The 15,071-nt window shown below is 38.3% G+C and overlaps 1 protein-coding gene across 1 annotated transcript; it reads left to right on the top strand.

Moving 5' to 3' along the window:
* The first annotated feature begins 8,031 nt into the window (after positions 1 to 8,031).
* LOC123076663 (uncharacterized) lies at positions 8,032 to 9,364 on the top strand. The gene is made up of 3 exons (XM_044498792.1): positions 8,032 to 8,241; positions 8,343 to 8,489; positions 8,993 to 9,364. The coding sequence occupies exons 1-3, from the start codon at positions 8,032 to 8,034 to the stop codon at positions 9,362 to 9,364; spliced, it is 729 nt and encodes a 242-aa protein (XP_044354727.1).
* Positions 9,365 to 15,071: the final 5,707 nt, after the last annotated feature.

Genomic DNA, 15,071 nt, shown 5'->3' with positions numbered 1-15,071 from the left:
GGAGTGAGGAGGATGGGAATGGGAATGGGAATTGCTCCACGAAATCCACGCGAGCGAGCGAGAGATATTTTTTTGAACCGGACGGACTCGGATAGCGGTCCGTGCCCGTGCGTGCCTTCGCTTTCGCCGGGGTCGGAGCCGGGCCTGCTGGACCGTCGACGGCCCAAGAGAGCGGCCCAGCGCCAAGCAAGGCCCAAACGCCACGGGTTTTTCTGTTCCAGAAAAACTTTTGTCTTTTGCTCAAAAAAGACTTTTCTCTTATAGCTAAAAATATTTTTGTCATGGGAGTTATGTTTGAAATTTCTATACGTGATTCTTCCTCGACGGGCACAGCAGCTAATTCCTGTACTGATTTTTACGCCAGTTCCTATGTGGCGCTTGACACGCCGGTTAACACGCTAATGTATAACACACTCACATCTCCCATTCGTGTAGTTTCTATATGGACCTGCCCATGTAGTTTTTTCTAACCGGTTTTCGGAGCATCTAATAGGTTCCATCGGTTTTTTCTTGGGATGGATTTTACTTGGATTTTTTAGGTCGGGTTTTGTTCAGTTTTTCTTTTTTCTTTTCTAAATCCTTTTTATTATTTCATTGGTAATCTTAATGAACTGTATTTATCATTTTTGTGAACATCTATGAAAATTGCGAAATCTTTTAAAATTTTGTAAACGTTTTCAAACCATGAACTTTTTTTAAATTCATGAACAATTCTCAAATCCAAGATCTTTTTTGTTTCAGATTTTTTAGTATTTTTTAACTTTGTAAGTTTCTCAAATCTGTGAACTTTTATAAAATGGTGAATACTTTCCAACTCATAAACATTTTTCAACTTTTGTGAACATGAACTTCTTAAAATTAATGAACATTTTTGAAAACTGTGATGTTTTTGCAAGAAATTCGTGGAGTTTTAAAAGTCAACAGCCAATAGTCAACGGTTAGATATCAAAGGTCATCGGTCAACTATTAGGACGCATTTTTCTAGAAGCAACTGTCAGAACGCACGTTCGCTAGCTAGCGGGCACAAAAGGCGCTAGGGAGGAGGTCCTAGTATTTACGATAGCCTCACCTTAGTGCGTTTCAGAAAGCTTCGACGGATCAGTTTGGTTCTTAAAAGCTATCATGTCAGTTTTTTTGTTTTTCCCATGTTGTGATTTTCTTATCAGTTTTAATGGTTGTCATTGGCTTTCTTCGGGTTTTTTTTTTATTTTCTTCTGGGTTTTCCATTTCCATTTTTTCCTTTTTTTGAAATACATGTGAAAATTTTCCATACACATTGTTAATTATTAATATAGGCTTAAAAAAATATGATATAGGATGAACATTTGTCAACTACAAAAACGTTCTTATATTATGGGACGGAGGGAGTATATTCTAAATGGATATTTAAAATCTTTAAAGAATTAAATATTCAACATTTAAAAAAGTAGTGAACATTTTATTGAAATAAACAAAAAAAATGTTAAATTATACGAACATCTTTTTAAAATGTACAAACATTTCCCATAATATCACAAAAATATTCTCGGCACCCATAACATTTTTATAGAATGTCAGAAACAATTTTTTAATGGTATGAAAATATTTTTTGAAACTACGCCAACATTATTACGTTTGATAAATATTTCAAAACTCTGACGAACATCTTTTTTAAATGTCGAACATATTAAACTATGCCAACATTTTTTACATTGGATAAGCTGCTTCTAAAATTGAATACTTTCATTCAATGAGAAACATTTTATTAAGTCACGCAAACATTATTTTCGTTATTTAAATGCTTTTACAAAATGTCATAAAGATTTTCAAACGCGTGAATTTCCATGAATGGTATCAAACATGTTTTTTATTTACGTAGATATTTTTCCTACATTTTAAAATGTAAAAGACAAGGGATAACTATTGGTGACCAGTCCCCAATAAAGGTCACGAAAATTAGGGTTCACGTTTAGTAACCACATAAAGAAAAATTTGAAGAAAACAAGAGAGAAGTACAACCAGGATATCTTGGGATTAGTTTCATGAAAGCTAGCAAAACATCTTCTTTGGCCAGCTGCCAATCGGAAGTGGTGGCGCATCCATGCAAGTGGATGAGCTACCTGAAGGGGATCAACCGAGACGAAAGGGTGGTATGCTTTTTTTAGACAGGAAATGGTAGTACGCCATCTGTCCTTAAAAGAGTGTACTTCCAACTTTATTGGAGGGTCAAACTATCTCAAAGTTTAACCGAGTTTGTGCAAAAAGTATATCAATGTTTGTGAAACCAAATAGGTATATAATGAAAATATATTTTATCATGAATCTAATGCTACTAATTTGATGCCATAATTGTTGGTGTATTACTGTATAAATACAGTCAAACATAATTTTTTTTACTTTCCAACAAAGTCGTACGTGGGCTGCACATACCCATAAGAAAAATGAGGGCTACACAAAGCTTCAGAAACATCATGTTATTTAATCTGGTTCACACTTGTGAGGAATGAGTGACAAAAAATTGAGAATTTTTTAATGTTTCTCTTGAAAGTTAGAACCGTGGGTCTATCTGGTATAAGATTTGGTAAAACGAATAATAGATGCAGAAAATCAAAAATAAATGTGATCATATAAAGCTACAAAAATGAATGCAGAGTTTCTCAATACAAAATAATATGAAGTTACTGACATTAAATATTCAAATCGAATTAATTACACTGAAAGTTTTAATAAATAAACATGACTGGAAGATGCTACACAAATGAATAAGGAAGTGCTTAATACACAACAATACAAAGTTCCAAACATTAAATCTTAAAAACGATATATCCACTTCTAGCCGCGCGAATGCGCGGGTGCACCCACTAGTTACATTGATGAATTGGAGCTAGTTTCGTGTCGCCCTAGGTTATAACTGTTGCATGATGAATGCCATCCGACGTAATTATCCATCATTGATCCAATGCCTACGAGTTTTTCACATATTGATCTTTGCTAAGTTACTTTCATTGTTGCTGCTGTTACAATCACTACCAAACGGTTACTGTTACTATTGCCACTGTTACTGTCACTATCATAGTACTTTGTTACTAAATACTTTGTTGCAGATATTAAGTCTTTCAGGTGTGGTTGAATTGATAACTCAACTGCTAATACTTGTGAATATTCTTTGGCTCCCCTTGTGTCGAACCAATAAATTTGGGTTGAATACTCTACCCTCGAAAACTGTTGTGATCCCCTATACTCTTGGGTTATCCTGAAGTTACAAAATGTCAGAACTAGGCATAAAAGTTTCTGTTTCCTCACAGAATCAAGTCAACTATCATCCAACATAATACTAATGGATTTATTTGGAACAAACACTAATTAAAACATAAAAATGCAATCATAACAGTAGCATAATTTAGTGAACACAAAAAACAGAAAAAAATAACTATTCAATTGTCTCCCAACAAGCTCTTTCGTTATAGCCATTAAGATAGGCTTGAAATGTTAATGATGCTCACAAGAAAGATAATAATTGAAACATAAAGAGAGCATCATAAATCATGTGCCAAGCACATTTAAGTCTTAACATATTTCCTACGCATAGGCATTTTATAAGTGAACAAATTATCAACACAAGAAGAACCTAGCATATGCAAGGAAGGAGAAAGAAACAACAGTGATCTCAACATGAAGAGATGTAATTTAGTAACACGAAAATTTCTACAACCATATTTTCCTCTCTCATAATAATTACATGTGGGACCATAATCAAATTCAACAATATAGCTATTATATAAAATGCACTTCATGATCTACATGCATAAATGTCTTATAATCTTCCAAGGTAGTGGGATTAACATCAACTAAAGTCATGACCTTTCCAAACCCACTTTTGTCAAAATTTTCATTAGATTGAATACTCTCCGAGTATGTGGGAATCTCATTTCCTAAAGTTGACACTCTTCTAAACCCTCTTTCAATATTATTGCAAAAATTATGATCAATATCATACTCATCATGAGGATTAAATGAATTATCAAGATCATAAGAAGCATTATCACCCCGATCATGATCATTGCAATAAGTAGTGGACATGACAAAATTATCATCCCCAAGCTTGTAGTCTTGCATATTATTAACACAATTGACATTAATAGAATTTATAATAACATCACTGCAATCATGCTTTTCATTCAAGGGGCTATCATGTATCACTTTATACATTTGTTCTTCGAACACTTCATTATAGTTTTTACATTCACGAACTTCGAGCAAAAATTCATAAAGATAATCTAGTGCACTCAACTCACTAGAAATTGGTTCATCATAATCGGATCTTTTAAAAAGACTAGCACATATGCCCGTGCGTTGCAACGGGAGTGAAATTTGTTATGTACTCAAATTTAGTGAAAATTGTATGTGCAAGCATAGTTGTGTGCTTCACTATGAAGAAAGCCTTAATTGTCCCATCCCTCAAAATACGCGCATGTCCAGGTCACTAAATGTCCGGCCCATCAAAATACACGTACCTAAGGTCCAGAATAAATTTATATAATCCGTGCATTAATTAGTCATGAAACGAGTGGCCATCAGCTTTTATGTTATACTCCCTGGTTGGGGTATTATAACAAACATGCTCGTAGTTGCAACAGGAGGAAAAATTATCAAAAACACCTAGCCCAATAAGTATGGCCTACAGGTAATTATTTGATTTAGGACTCACATCATTATTCCCAACATACATAACTGTGCTTTCTGCCAAACCATCTTTGCCAAAGATAACCCTCTCTAGTAAAAGTGAAAAATAAAAAAACATAAACCCAGGCATAAGAGTAAAAATAAAATCACAAAAATCAAAATATTGAAATATGGGTTGGTCATGGATTCATATCTTCATCCACGGGTACCTGATGGATGCCAATCTGAATAGTGAGACACGGATTGACATGGGTCATATAACATGTGATAACTCCGTGTCAACCATTATGTATATTAATCGTATTTTGGTCTGACATTAGTAGTTGTGTTGGTGTGCAAAGGTGTTAATTTCTATAGTCTATGATGCTACGTGACCTTTTTATTACCATCATTGTTTGTTGCATGTACAATTGTTGTTGGTTTTACATGGATATGATTATCCATGTACATCTGGATATCTAGTGGTGCAGGTGTGGACGTCATCTGTGGCCCATGGATACTTTCACGGGTGGGTAATCGATAGGCTCATGGATATGTGGCCATATATCCTCCAAACTCGCCAGTTTTGCCATCCCTACGTCACGCTTGATTGCATAAAAAGAAGTGTTGAGGGCCTGAGAGAGCTAGATGGATCACATTTGCATATCCGGATTAAATACAATGGATAGTTATGGATATTTCTCTGCATTAAATACTTCATATTGTCTGTATGGCATTAACAATCTAAGATTTATGAAATAATTGTGAATGATATATTGAGATACATAACTTGATCCTTTGACATTAATAATATGGTTGTACATACATATAAAAATATGATCTTTGGGGCATTAATTCAATGAATGGCAACCATTAAACTATTGATATGCCAGAAAGCCTATAAATATAGTTGATATGCAGTACGAAAATTGACCATTCAAGGTTTCCAAAATGTAAGAAAGGCAAGCTATTAGAGCGCTCCTTCTACTCTCATATCTTGTTCTAGTAACCAGGGGAATAGATATAGCTACAATGCAAAGGGAGACCAACAAAGAGATCCTTGCCCATCGAAAAGTTAATAAAACCATCATGGTAAGAACAATTGCACATCATATTATATATATATATATATATATATATATATATATATATATATATATATATATATATATATATATATATATATAGCATCGGTTTTCAGTGGCTAGCAAGCAGATGAACATAAAACTAGATGGAAGGTGGAGATGTATATGATTGCATCGATGTGAGTGTCCAACCGACTTTGGATCACCCATTATTGAAATATCACAAAATTCAGGTAAATTACATTCATCAAGACATGAGTTACAAATATTATGTGGCTAAAATGGACGTCGATTCATGACTGAAGACATAATGAATGTTGCCACATATACATGAATTTCATAGCATAGTTTGTTTTACTCCCTTTAGATTCAAATCATAATTTTTATCTATTATTTAAGTATATTTCTTCAAACAATGGATGTCAGAGTGAAATAAATAAAACTTATGATATGCGTGCTCCATTAGAAATGGATTAAGCTACACATTTTTTTGTATATGTGATTGTGTGCTGGTAATAAAGTTTTATTATGAAACAGATGGAACCAAGTTCGGTACCGGTTGAAGAAAGTATAAAATCTCCCTCCTCAAATGGTGTTTTACAAGCACATCTGTCTATTGTCGGATGCGCGAAAGGGATGGTTCCAATTCTACGTAATAATAGAATGGGACATATAGCATCATATATTACCGAGCAAGTGATTAACAAGGATGAACAACTAGAGGTGAGTTTTCATTTTTGTTTTTTGCTTGTCATAATGATCTAGTTATCATAGTAATGGCACAACTAACAAGAAGTTGTTGTTTGCCTAGAAAATGTACAATATAGTTGAATACAGTCGTGGAAAATAGCCAAGTAAAATTCTCAAAGATAATTCCAATGCAAAGTCTTTTTAATTTGAATGATAATGTTTAATAACACAATGAAGGTTGTAAGGTGAATTATTTGTTTCAGAGTGTGGAATAGTCAATTTCATAGCACAGAAATTTAGAATACACACACACACGAGCATGTGTTTGTATTAATACATACACAATGATGGAACCACACCCCATGCACCCAGGCCTAGGCCCGAGGAGTTGGATATTTTTACTATTACATGTATGCATTGTTTACTGGGCCCGTGGTTCAGCCCAGTAGCCTATCATAGCCCAGGCATCCGAAGAATCAAAGCTAGCTACCTAAATCCCTTCCAATCGACAACTGTGTCCCAAACTAGCTCCCAACTCGGCGACCATGTGGCCCACCATCCCCCAATGCTTTCTCAGCTACCCACTACCCTTGCAGTGAGCCAACCAGTCATTCCCCTTCACCGCAAAGCTGCTCCAGTGTCACATCCCGTACTAGCCGACCTGCTACCAAGTTAATGCTATGGTGGCAATTTCTGCATTAGGTAATTTTTATTTTTATATGCATTGTGCATGTGGAATTTTTATGGTATTTGTAGGAAGTTATAAGGGCCAAACTTTGCATGTTGCCAAAGAACCTGTCCCAGAGTTTGCTTTAATTGTGGCCCCGTTGCTGTGCATACACACACACACAAACATAAAGGTCCTAAAAAGTAGAAATTCGAGGAGTAAATATAGAATTCATCAGATAGTTTTTTCAACTAAATAGTAAGAGCATGTATAGAATACTCGCCATATGTGGTCGATCACAATAATAACAACTATTATGTGGAACAACGTACAAAATAACAATCTAGGAAAGTCACCATATGCGTCACTCCAAACCCAGCCGTTGCGAGGGGGGGTTTCAGCTACTTCTTCCTCTCTCTTCTGCTCCCATGCCAATGGCACATCAGTGTGCCCTAATAGGAAAAGTGCCCCTTAATTAGTTATTAATATCCTATATGTACAAAGTCGTGGTGTGACTCATTTTCCACCATGTTATATATGAATGAAATCTATTTTGCAAATTAGCAATTAAGTTCATGTGGAACTTGCCGAAAAACAATAAAGAATAAAAACAATTATGGAGACACATTTTTGGTGACTATGTGTTTGCGCACAGCTTTCGGAACCTCCGAAAAACGATGGATGGCATTCTAAACCATTTTGGGGACCGCAGATATGATGAATCGAATTGAGTTTCTCTAATTCGTGTCAATGTTCTTCAATTGTATGTGTAGTAATTCCATATTTTCACCATGTTAGTCCAAGACTTTCTTGAAGCGTTCGATATGCATTCGTCTCTCTAACTCCAAGTTGACACCATTAAGTTATTGTCATTGTCGTTATAAGGTATTGGACTTGTACTGATGTGGTTAATATAGTTATCACATTGACGAACATTTTTTTTTGTAGATGGCAGGAATTAGATATTCAGATGATTTGTATGGGGTACGAGCTACAATAAATGTGTATGAGACAAAGGTGAAGAAAGATAGCAAGGATATTAGTCAATCAATACTAATTGATAATGGACCAAAGGGTCACGAAGAAGGTGTAGGTGCTTGTTATTCGGTAGCTCCAAGCATCACTGGTGATAGCTTTGCGAGGTTTCATGTTGTTTGGGTAATTAATAATATTTACTATCATACACATTATATTATAAAGTACAAATTAATATAAATTGATATACTTTCTTTCTATCTTTGGACGAACTTGGATAATAGCGCGATGGCAAACTACACAAGCCCTGCTACGATCACGTATGTCCTGGTTTTGTGCAAGTTAGTCACCGTGTTGGTCTTGGAGGAAGAGTACTTCCGGTTTCAGTCTACAATGGACCACAATATGTGATAGACATTTACATTTTCAAGGTACTCTTTTTCTCAATGCAATTTATGGTTTTCTACATATAATTTACAGGGGGTGCATGTGGAAATTTGTACTTACATGAATTAGTTGATCACACAACAAATGTAGGTAGCTCCATATGATATCAATTGTGTAATTTTGGAATGCCACATTTCTTTTATTTGTAGTGTTCCAATACGCACATACTATCATTTGACAGAGATTTGACAAATTATCAAGAACATGGCCTAAAATAAAATTACCAGTCACCTTACCATTAAAATAACACATATTCAATAAGCACTTCCAATGATGGAGACCATTTGATCTTCAAGGAGATTCACATACGCATTGTCTTGATGTACATCACTTAGTATGGGAAAATGTCACGAGAAGAATGCATCCTATATATCTTCAGAGGAACAGAAACAATTGCAAGCACACTAGATATTTAGCATAATAGCATTGAGGATTTTATGTCCTTGTATGTGTTCAGTAATCTTCCATGCATTTTGATTTTCCTTAGGACCCCAAAACGGCGAATTGGTGGCTGATGTATGGTGAAGAAAAGACACCGATTGGATATTGGCCAAGTTCACTCTTCTCTCACATTAAAGATAAAGGAATTTTCTCATACTGGTGTGGTTTTGTTCAGGGCCCAACAGCTTCATCAGACTCCCCACAAATAGGTAGTGGGCATTTTGCCGCTGAAGGGTATGGAAAAGCAGCTTTTATGAGAAACATCCAGATTGCTGACATCAACAACAAGCTTGTCACTCCAAATAGACACAAAGACCTTCTTGGAACTAGTGATAAAATGAAATATAGTATTGATGGTTATGTAGTTGATAATCATGGTATGCATATGTACTATGGTGGACCAGGTAATTTAGTCTGAGAATGTACTCTACAAACTACAATAAATTTTCAATATACTTCTCGAGTTGGACATTTACATAATCATTGGGAGTTCACATACATTCAAGTTTTTAATGTGGTGAGTAGTTCATCAATCCCATCAAGGCAATGAGCATATGAAAAAAGTTACATGAATACAAAATTTGAGGGACACACTCTAATATTTTAGTTGATCATGGATAATTGCTTGGGTTTGTCCCCGTAAATGAAATTTCCATACTTACGATGTATGGACGTGTTTCTAATGGGAGGGTTTGGGCAGGTACAAAGTCCTCATGTGAGAAGCAGATCTCCTATTAGACACATAAATTTGATAGTTTCTATTCGTACTGTAACAGAGCGTTGACCTTGTAAACTTTGTTCTTCGAGGATGACATATACTAACACTAAAGTTTCACTTTTTTATGTCTGCTATTTTTTGAATTTGAAAATGAAACGGTTCAAATTTGAAATCTCCTTTGACAGCCATCAAACGTTTCAACATGTTCTTCCATTGGCTACGATTTGAGCCTAGCCCACAAAACAGGCCATTGTGACATATTTGTCTGTTTAATTTGTTAGAATCATCACATGCATTTCCCGAATTAGGAGCAAAATTTTAATTTCAATTCAATTTGGAAGCCCAAACACCCTCCCCCCCCAAAGGTCAACAGTAAAACTTTCTGTCAAACTTCTTGAAATTCATAAAAAAGTTACCATCAAGTGTTTACTTCATTGGAATAAATCTGACATCTAACTATAAAATGGAACTATTTGTCCACCCAACCACAAGCCGTAACATAGAAACCCAAAATCTAGATTGAATTTAAGAGCTTCCTCTAAAGATTTTCTTTAAATGTCACATACATTTTCTTTTGTAATGATGGGAATTTTTTATAAATGGCATGAACTTTTTGAACATTAATTTTTTTATGAAGCTGTATTGAGTTTTTTCGTAACATGTTACTCCCTCTATCCATCTTTAATGGGCCTAATGCATTTTTCGAGACTAACTTTGACCACATCTTAGATCAATAATATATGACATGCAAGTTACACAAAGCATACCATCATATTCGTACGTGAAACGAGCTTCCAATGATATAATTTTTACATTATATATCTCATGTAGTATTAATCTTATCAATAGTCAAAGACAATCTCGAAAACACGTTAAGTCCTATATATATGGATGGAGGGAGTAGCATATTTTCAACGATGAAAGTTTTTCAGAAATTATTTAATTTTTTCCCACATCATAAATATAAGTAAAAGTAATACAAAAAAAAGACGGCCGCTAGAAGACACATCGCTCCTCCCACGATGTGCCAGCCCATTTAGGGGGTGCTCGACGCGAGCAAACTTAGGGAGGAACTAACTAACCAATACCCCTTTGCGGGAGCCTTTGGTGGGCTAAGGGCGCGTCACACGGCGTGCTGCCAGCCGCCGCCACGTGCTCTCAGCCACAGCCACGTGTCGCATGCTGGGTGCTCCCTCAGTATTTTTTCTGTACGTGTTTTTTGGGTTTTACACTTTTTGGGGGTATTTTTGGTTTTTGCCCTATTTTTTCAAGGTTTTGAAAAAAAACAAAATTTATTTTTTGAATTTTTTTTTGCTTCGGCGAGAGGCACAGATTTGCTTCTCGTGGAGGCACAATTTTGCTCCACCAGAAGCACAATTTGCCTCTCGAAAAGGGGGGGAAACATGTTTTCATTCTTTTGCTTCTGTGAGAGGCACAAATTTGCTTCTCGTGGAGGCATAGATTTGCTCTCGGGAGAGGCACTCAGAAAAGGAAAAAAACATTTTCTTTTGCTTCCGTGAGAGTCACAGATTCGCTCCTCGTGGGGGCACATGTTTACTTTTGCGAGAGGTACAATTGTGCTTCTCGGAAAGGAAAAAAACTTTTTTTTTGCTTCTGAGAGAGGCATAGATTTGCTTCTCGTGGAGGGACAGATTTGCTTCCGCGAGAGGCACAACTATGCCTCTCGAAAAGTGAAAAAAATGGGAAAAAATCTCGTGCTTCCAGCTCGTGTTTCTTCGTCCAGGTTTTCCCAGTTTTTTCACAAAAAAATTCATCAAAAAATATTTAACATGGGATCTTGTTTCAAAGATCTCAATGCAAGAAATCTAACGTGTAAGTAGATCGGAATTTGGAAGCATGGTTTAAAAGATAAAATGTTTTGAATAGACGAACCTATGAAAGAAGAGAAAACACGCAGGTTACGGCAACTGGCGCACATGATGATGGAAGTGACCTTTTGGAAGAAGTACTCCTTAATTAGTGATTTCGGAAACCGTATACCTCACAACAAGAGAGTTACATGCAAACCAACCTGTCGTTGGATGGTTAGATGGACAGCGGTATCCCAGCCCACCAAGGTTCAAGTCCTGGTGCTCGCATTATTCCTGGATTTATTCGGAATTTCCGGCGATGTGTTTTCAGTGGGAGGAGACTTCCCGTTGATGACGAGGCGCCTATGGTGACTTCGTAAATCTCAAGATGATATGCCGGCTCAGTTTCTTGAAGGTGTTCATAGGGGTAGGGTGTGCGTGTGTGCGCTCACAGAGTGAGTGTATGCGCGTATGTATAAGTGTTTGCGTCTGTACTGTGTTAAAAAAAAGAGGTATATGCGTTCTTCTTGATAAGAGCTCTTATACGAAGTTTACTGCATCAAATTGCAACCCTTTCGCATAAGGGAACCCCGACTGGGCCAGCCTATTGCGTTGCACTGTAAGTGGCGAGCTGACGCAAGAGGTGTAGGTCCCAGATTTTTAACTTTTCTATTTCATTTTTTAAAACATGAAAAATATAGTTAAAACGTGTGATTTGATTTTTATAAATGTTTTGAACATTTCTAAAACAGGCGAACAGTTTTCCAAAATTTAGAATATCTTTTGAAAACTCAAACATTTTTTATAAAGTGGAGTACTTTTTGAAAATCTAAACTTTTTAAAAACACAAGTATTTTTTCAAATTTGTGAACATTGTTTGAAGGCATTTTTTTAAAAATGATTTTTTTAAAAGGTGGATCAGTATTTTAATTTTTTCAAATTTGAATATTTGTTTAAAACACAGATGTGCAAACATTTTCGGAAACATGATTTTTAAATTATTGATTCTTTAAAACACGGACATTTTATTTTAATTTGCGAGTTGGTGTTGAAAATATGAACATTTTTTGCAATTTCCAAACATTTCATGAAAAACTCAAACATTGTTTTCGGAATTGTGAACATTTTTTTATATGATCATGACTATTTTTGAAATTTCTGTGTTAATAAAAAAAGAAAAACAATAAACGAAAAGAAAGGAAATACGGAAAAACCCCAGAAAAAACCAAGTAAAGGAAACAACGAAACCGGCCAAAATGGACTGGAACCTACCGGACTGTTCCTAAAACCGAGGAACCAAGTTAGAGAACCTTGCCGCGCCGACATTCCTTCGCACAAAGTGTGGTGAATAGGATTTGCCTCCCTCTTTTGTTTTGCGGGGAAAAAAAGAAAAAAAAAAAGGAGACGGAGGCATATCCTATTCGCCATGACAACGGAGGCAAATCCTATCCGTCCTCTTATAGAATACGGATGATGTGATTTTTTATGTAAATTTTTTGTGATTATTCTGTGTCTTGCTGTCTTTCCATTGTATTGTGTTTTACTTAGTAGATTTCAGTTATAAGATGTTCTTTGGCTGCATTTTCTCCAAAAGAAAATAAATATTCTCCTCCTTCATCTACAAGCACGCAGCTCTTTGTTGAATCCTACAAGAAACCAGATCACCATGTATACTTCACAAAGGATATATTTCTTTGTGTATATCAAAAATAACAAAAAAGATCGTATGTTCCGTGATTAGAGATAGAAAAACAAGAAAATAACATCAAATACACAATCTAAGGCCTAGTTCTTTGGCAAGTTATAGCGGCTTCATTGCAAAGTTGTACCGCCACTTCCTTTATATTTCGCATCAGCAACAACGTCCTCCATCTGCCGTCTTCATGAGTGGTGGGGTTCAAGACCCCTGAAGTGAAGGTGTGATGGTCCACAAGGAAGAGTAGAACATGGGAGACGGACCGGCCCTCTTGGGACACAATGCCTTGCCGCCTCCCATGCCCTACTCATCCTCGGAGGAGTCTGCGACCTGTCTGTCGCTGGTGCCGGTGGACATGAGGTTGATGATGGACATGGACGGTCCATCACTGTCCCCTACCACATGCGCCCCTGAAAGTTGGACGACGGCGTGTAGGACACGCAGTTGGTGGCGTTCTCATACTCGATCACCCGCGCCGCCAGCGTCGACGCATGTGTGGCCGCATTTGCTGCACCGCCTCTGCGTTGCGAGTGGTGGCTTCAGCACATGCGGCCTCGTAGAGCGCCCGCTGCTCCACGACGAAGTTCGGGTTTCGCTCGACCATGGCGGCCATGGCCTCCTTGCTTGCGTGTTCGCCGTAGATTTGGCCCTCCACCAGCCGGTGCTGCTGGAGGACAAAACAGGTTGTACCACTACTCCTCCTGCGCCTGCTGGAACACCGACATATGCGCCGACGTATGATGCTCCTCCCCCGCTATGGCGGTATCGAAGTGCACCTGCGTTGCTCTATGGTCAAGCCGGTATGCACAGGTGTGGGTTCTGGCGTGGAATCGTTGTTGGAGCCCGTCTTCATCGTAGGGTCGTCGTCGGAGACCTCGGGCGAGCTGACTAGCATGTCGGGGTCGATCCGCCAGGCACGGCAGGTCTGCCAGGCGGCTGCAAGGGCGGCAACCTCGTGCTTCTGCTCCGACGACTGGCTCTCCAACAAAGCGCTAGAGTTTGCGGTCGTGGCGGATGTGGTGCAAGGGTGGAGGATGTGGAGAGGATGTGTTGTGCTGTGGAATTAGCGGGGTGTGGCCACCTTTAAATAGAGAATTCCGGTGAGCCAAGCATCCGGGTGCATCAATGCGCGGTGTTGGAGTTGGTTTATCGGCTGGCGAGCCTGCTTAACGTGGGCATACGGACGGACGGGCATTGAACGGGCATGGTAGATATCCGCACCATCCCATCAAGTAAACGTCTCTCTGGCATTGAACATGCGCAGACACCGGGGACGCTGCACGGGCGGTGCCCTCGATTGGCGCGCCGCTTCAATGCTGGTGCTAGTGAGAGGTCACGTCCTCTCTAGGCCGGCGTCAATGCAGAGCGTCCGCTACACAGCGGCATGAATGCGGGCAGCTGGCGTCGGGCGGGAAAGCACGCGGGGGAGGAGGATGGTTTTGGATGGGACAGGTTAGTCAGACACGGGGCGTGGCACCGTTCTGGACACCCGCAAAGCCCCTCACTTCGTTCCCAGTTTGCGAAAAAAAGTATGTCCAGACCGCTCAGCTGTCCGACACATAATAGTGTTGGATGACAAGGAATGTCCGAACTGTGCGGACGATTTGAGAGTCACCGTTGAAGATGCCGTAAGTTCATCGTGCTTTGCCGAGTAGTTTTTTCTTTTTTGCCCTTTGCCAAGTATTTTTGAATACTCGTAGTCTGTTTTTTCTGGCTGGGATACTAGTAGTCTGTTTGTCCGTTGCATGGACCGGTGAGGAGCCGGGGTAACGCTGCATTTGGCGTAGACGATGGGTCATGCCTCATGCGCGTCTCCATCCATCAGCCGGCCACACTGTCTCCCTCGCTGAAAACTTCAAGGCGCGCCATTTCATCGGTTTCTCCATCCACGCTTGTCCAT

This window comes from Triticum aestivum, chromosome 3D (assembly GCF_018294505.1).
Source record: "Triticum aestivum cultivar Chinese Spring chromosome 3D, IWGSC CS RefSeq v2.1, whole genome shotgun sequence".
Lineage (NCBI taxonomy): Eukaryota > Viridiplantae > Streptophyta > Magnoliopsida > Poales > Poaceae > Triticum > Triticum aestivum.
Note: the sequence above shows the minus strand (reverse complement) of the source record. Positions and strands in the feature narration are given on the sequence as shown.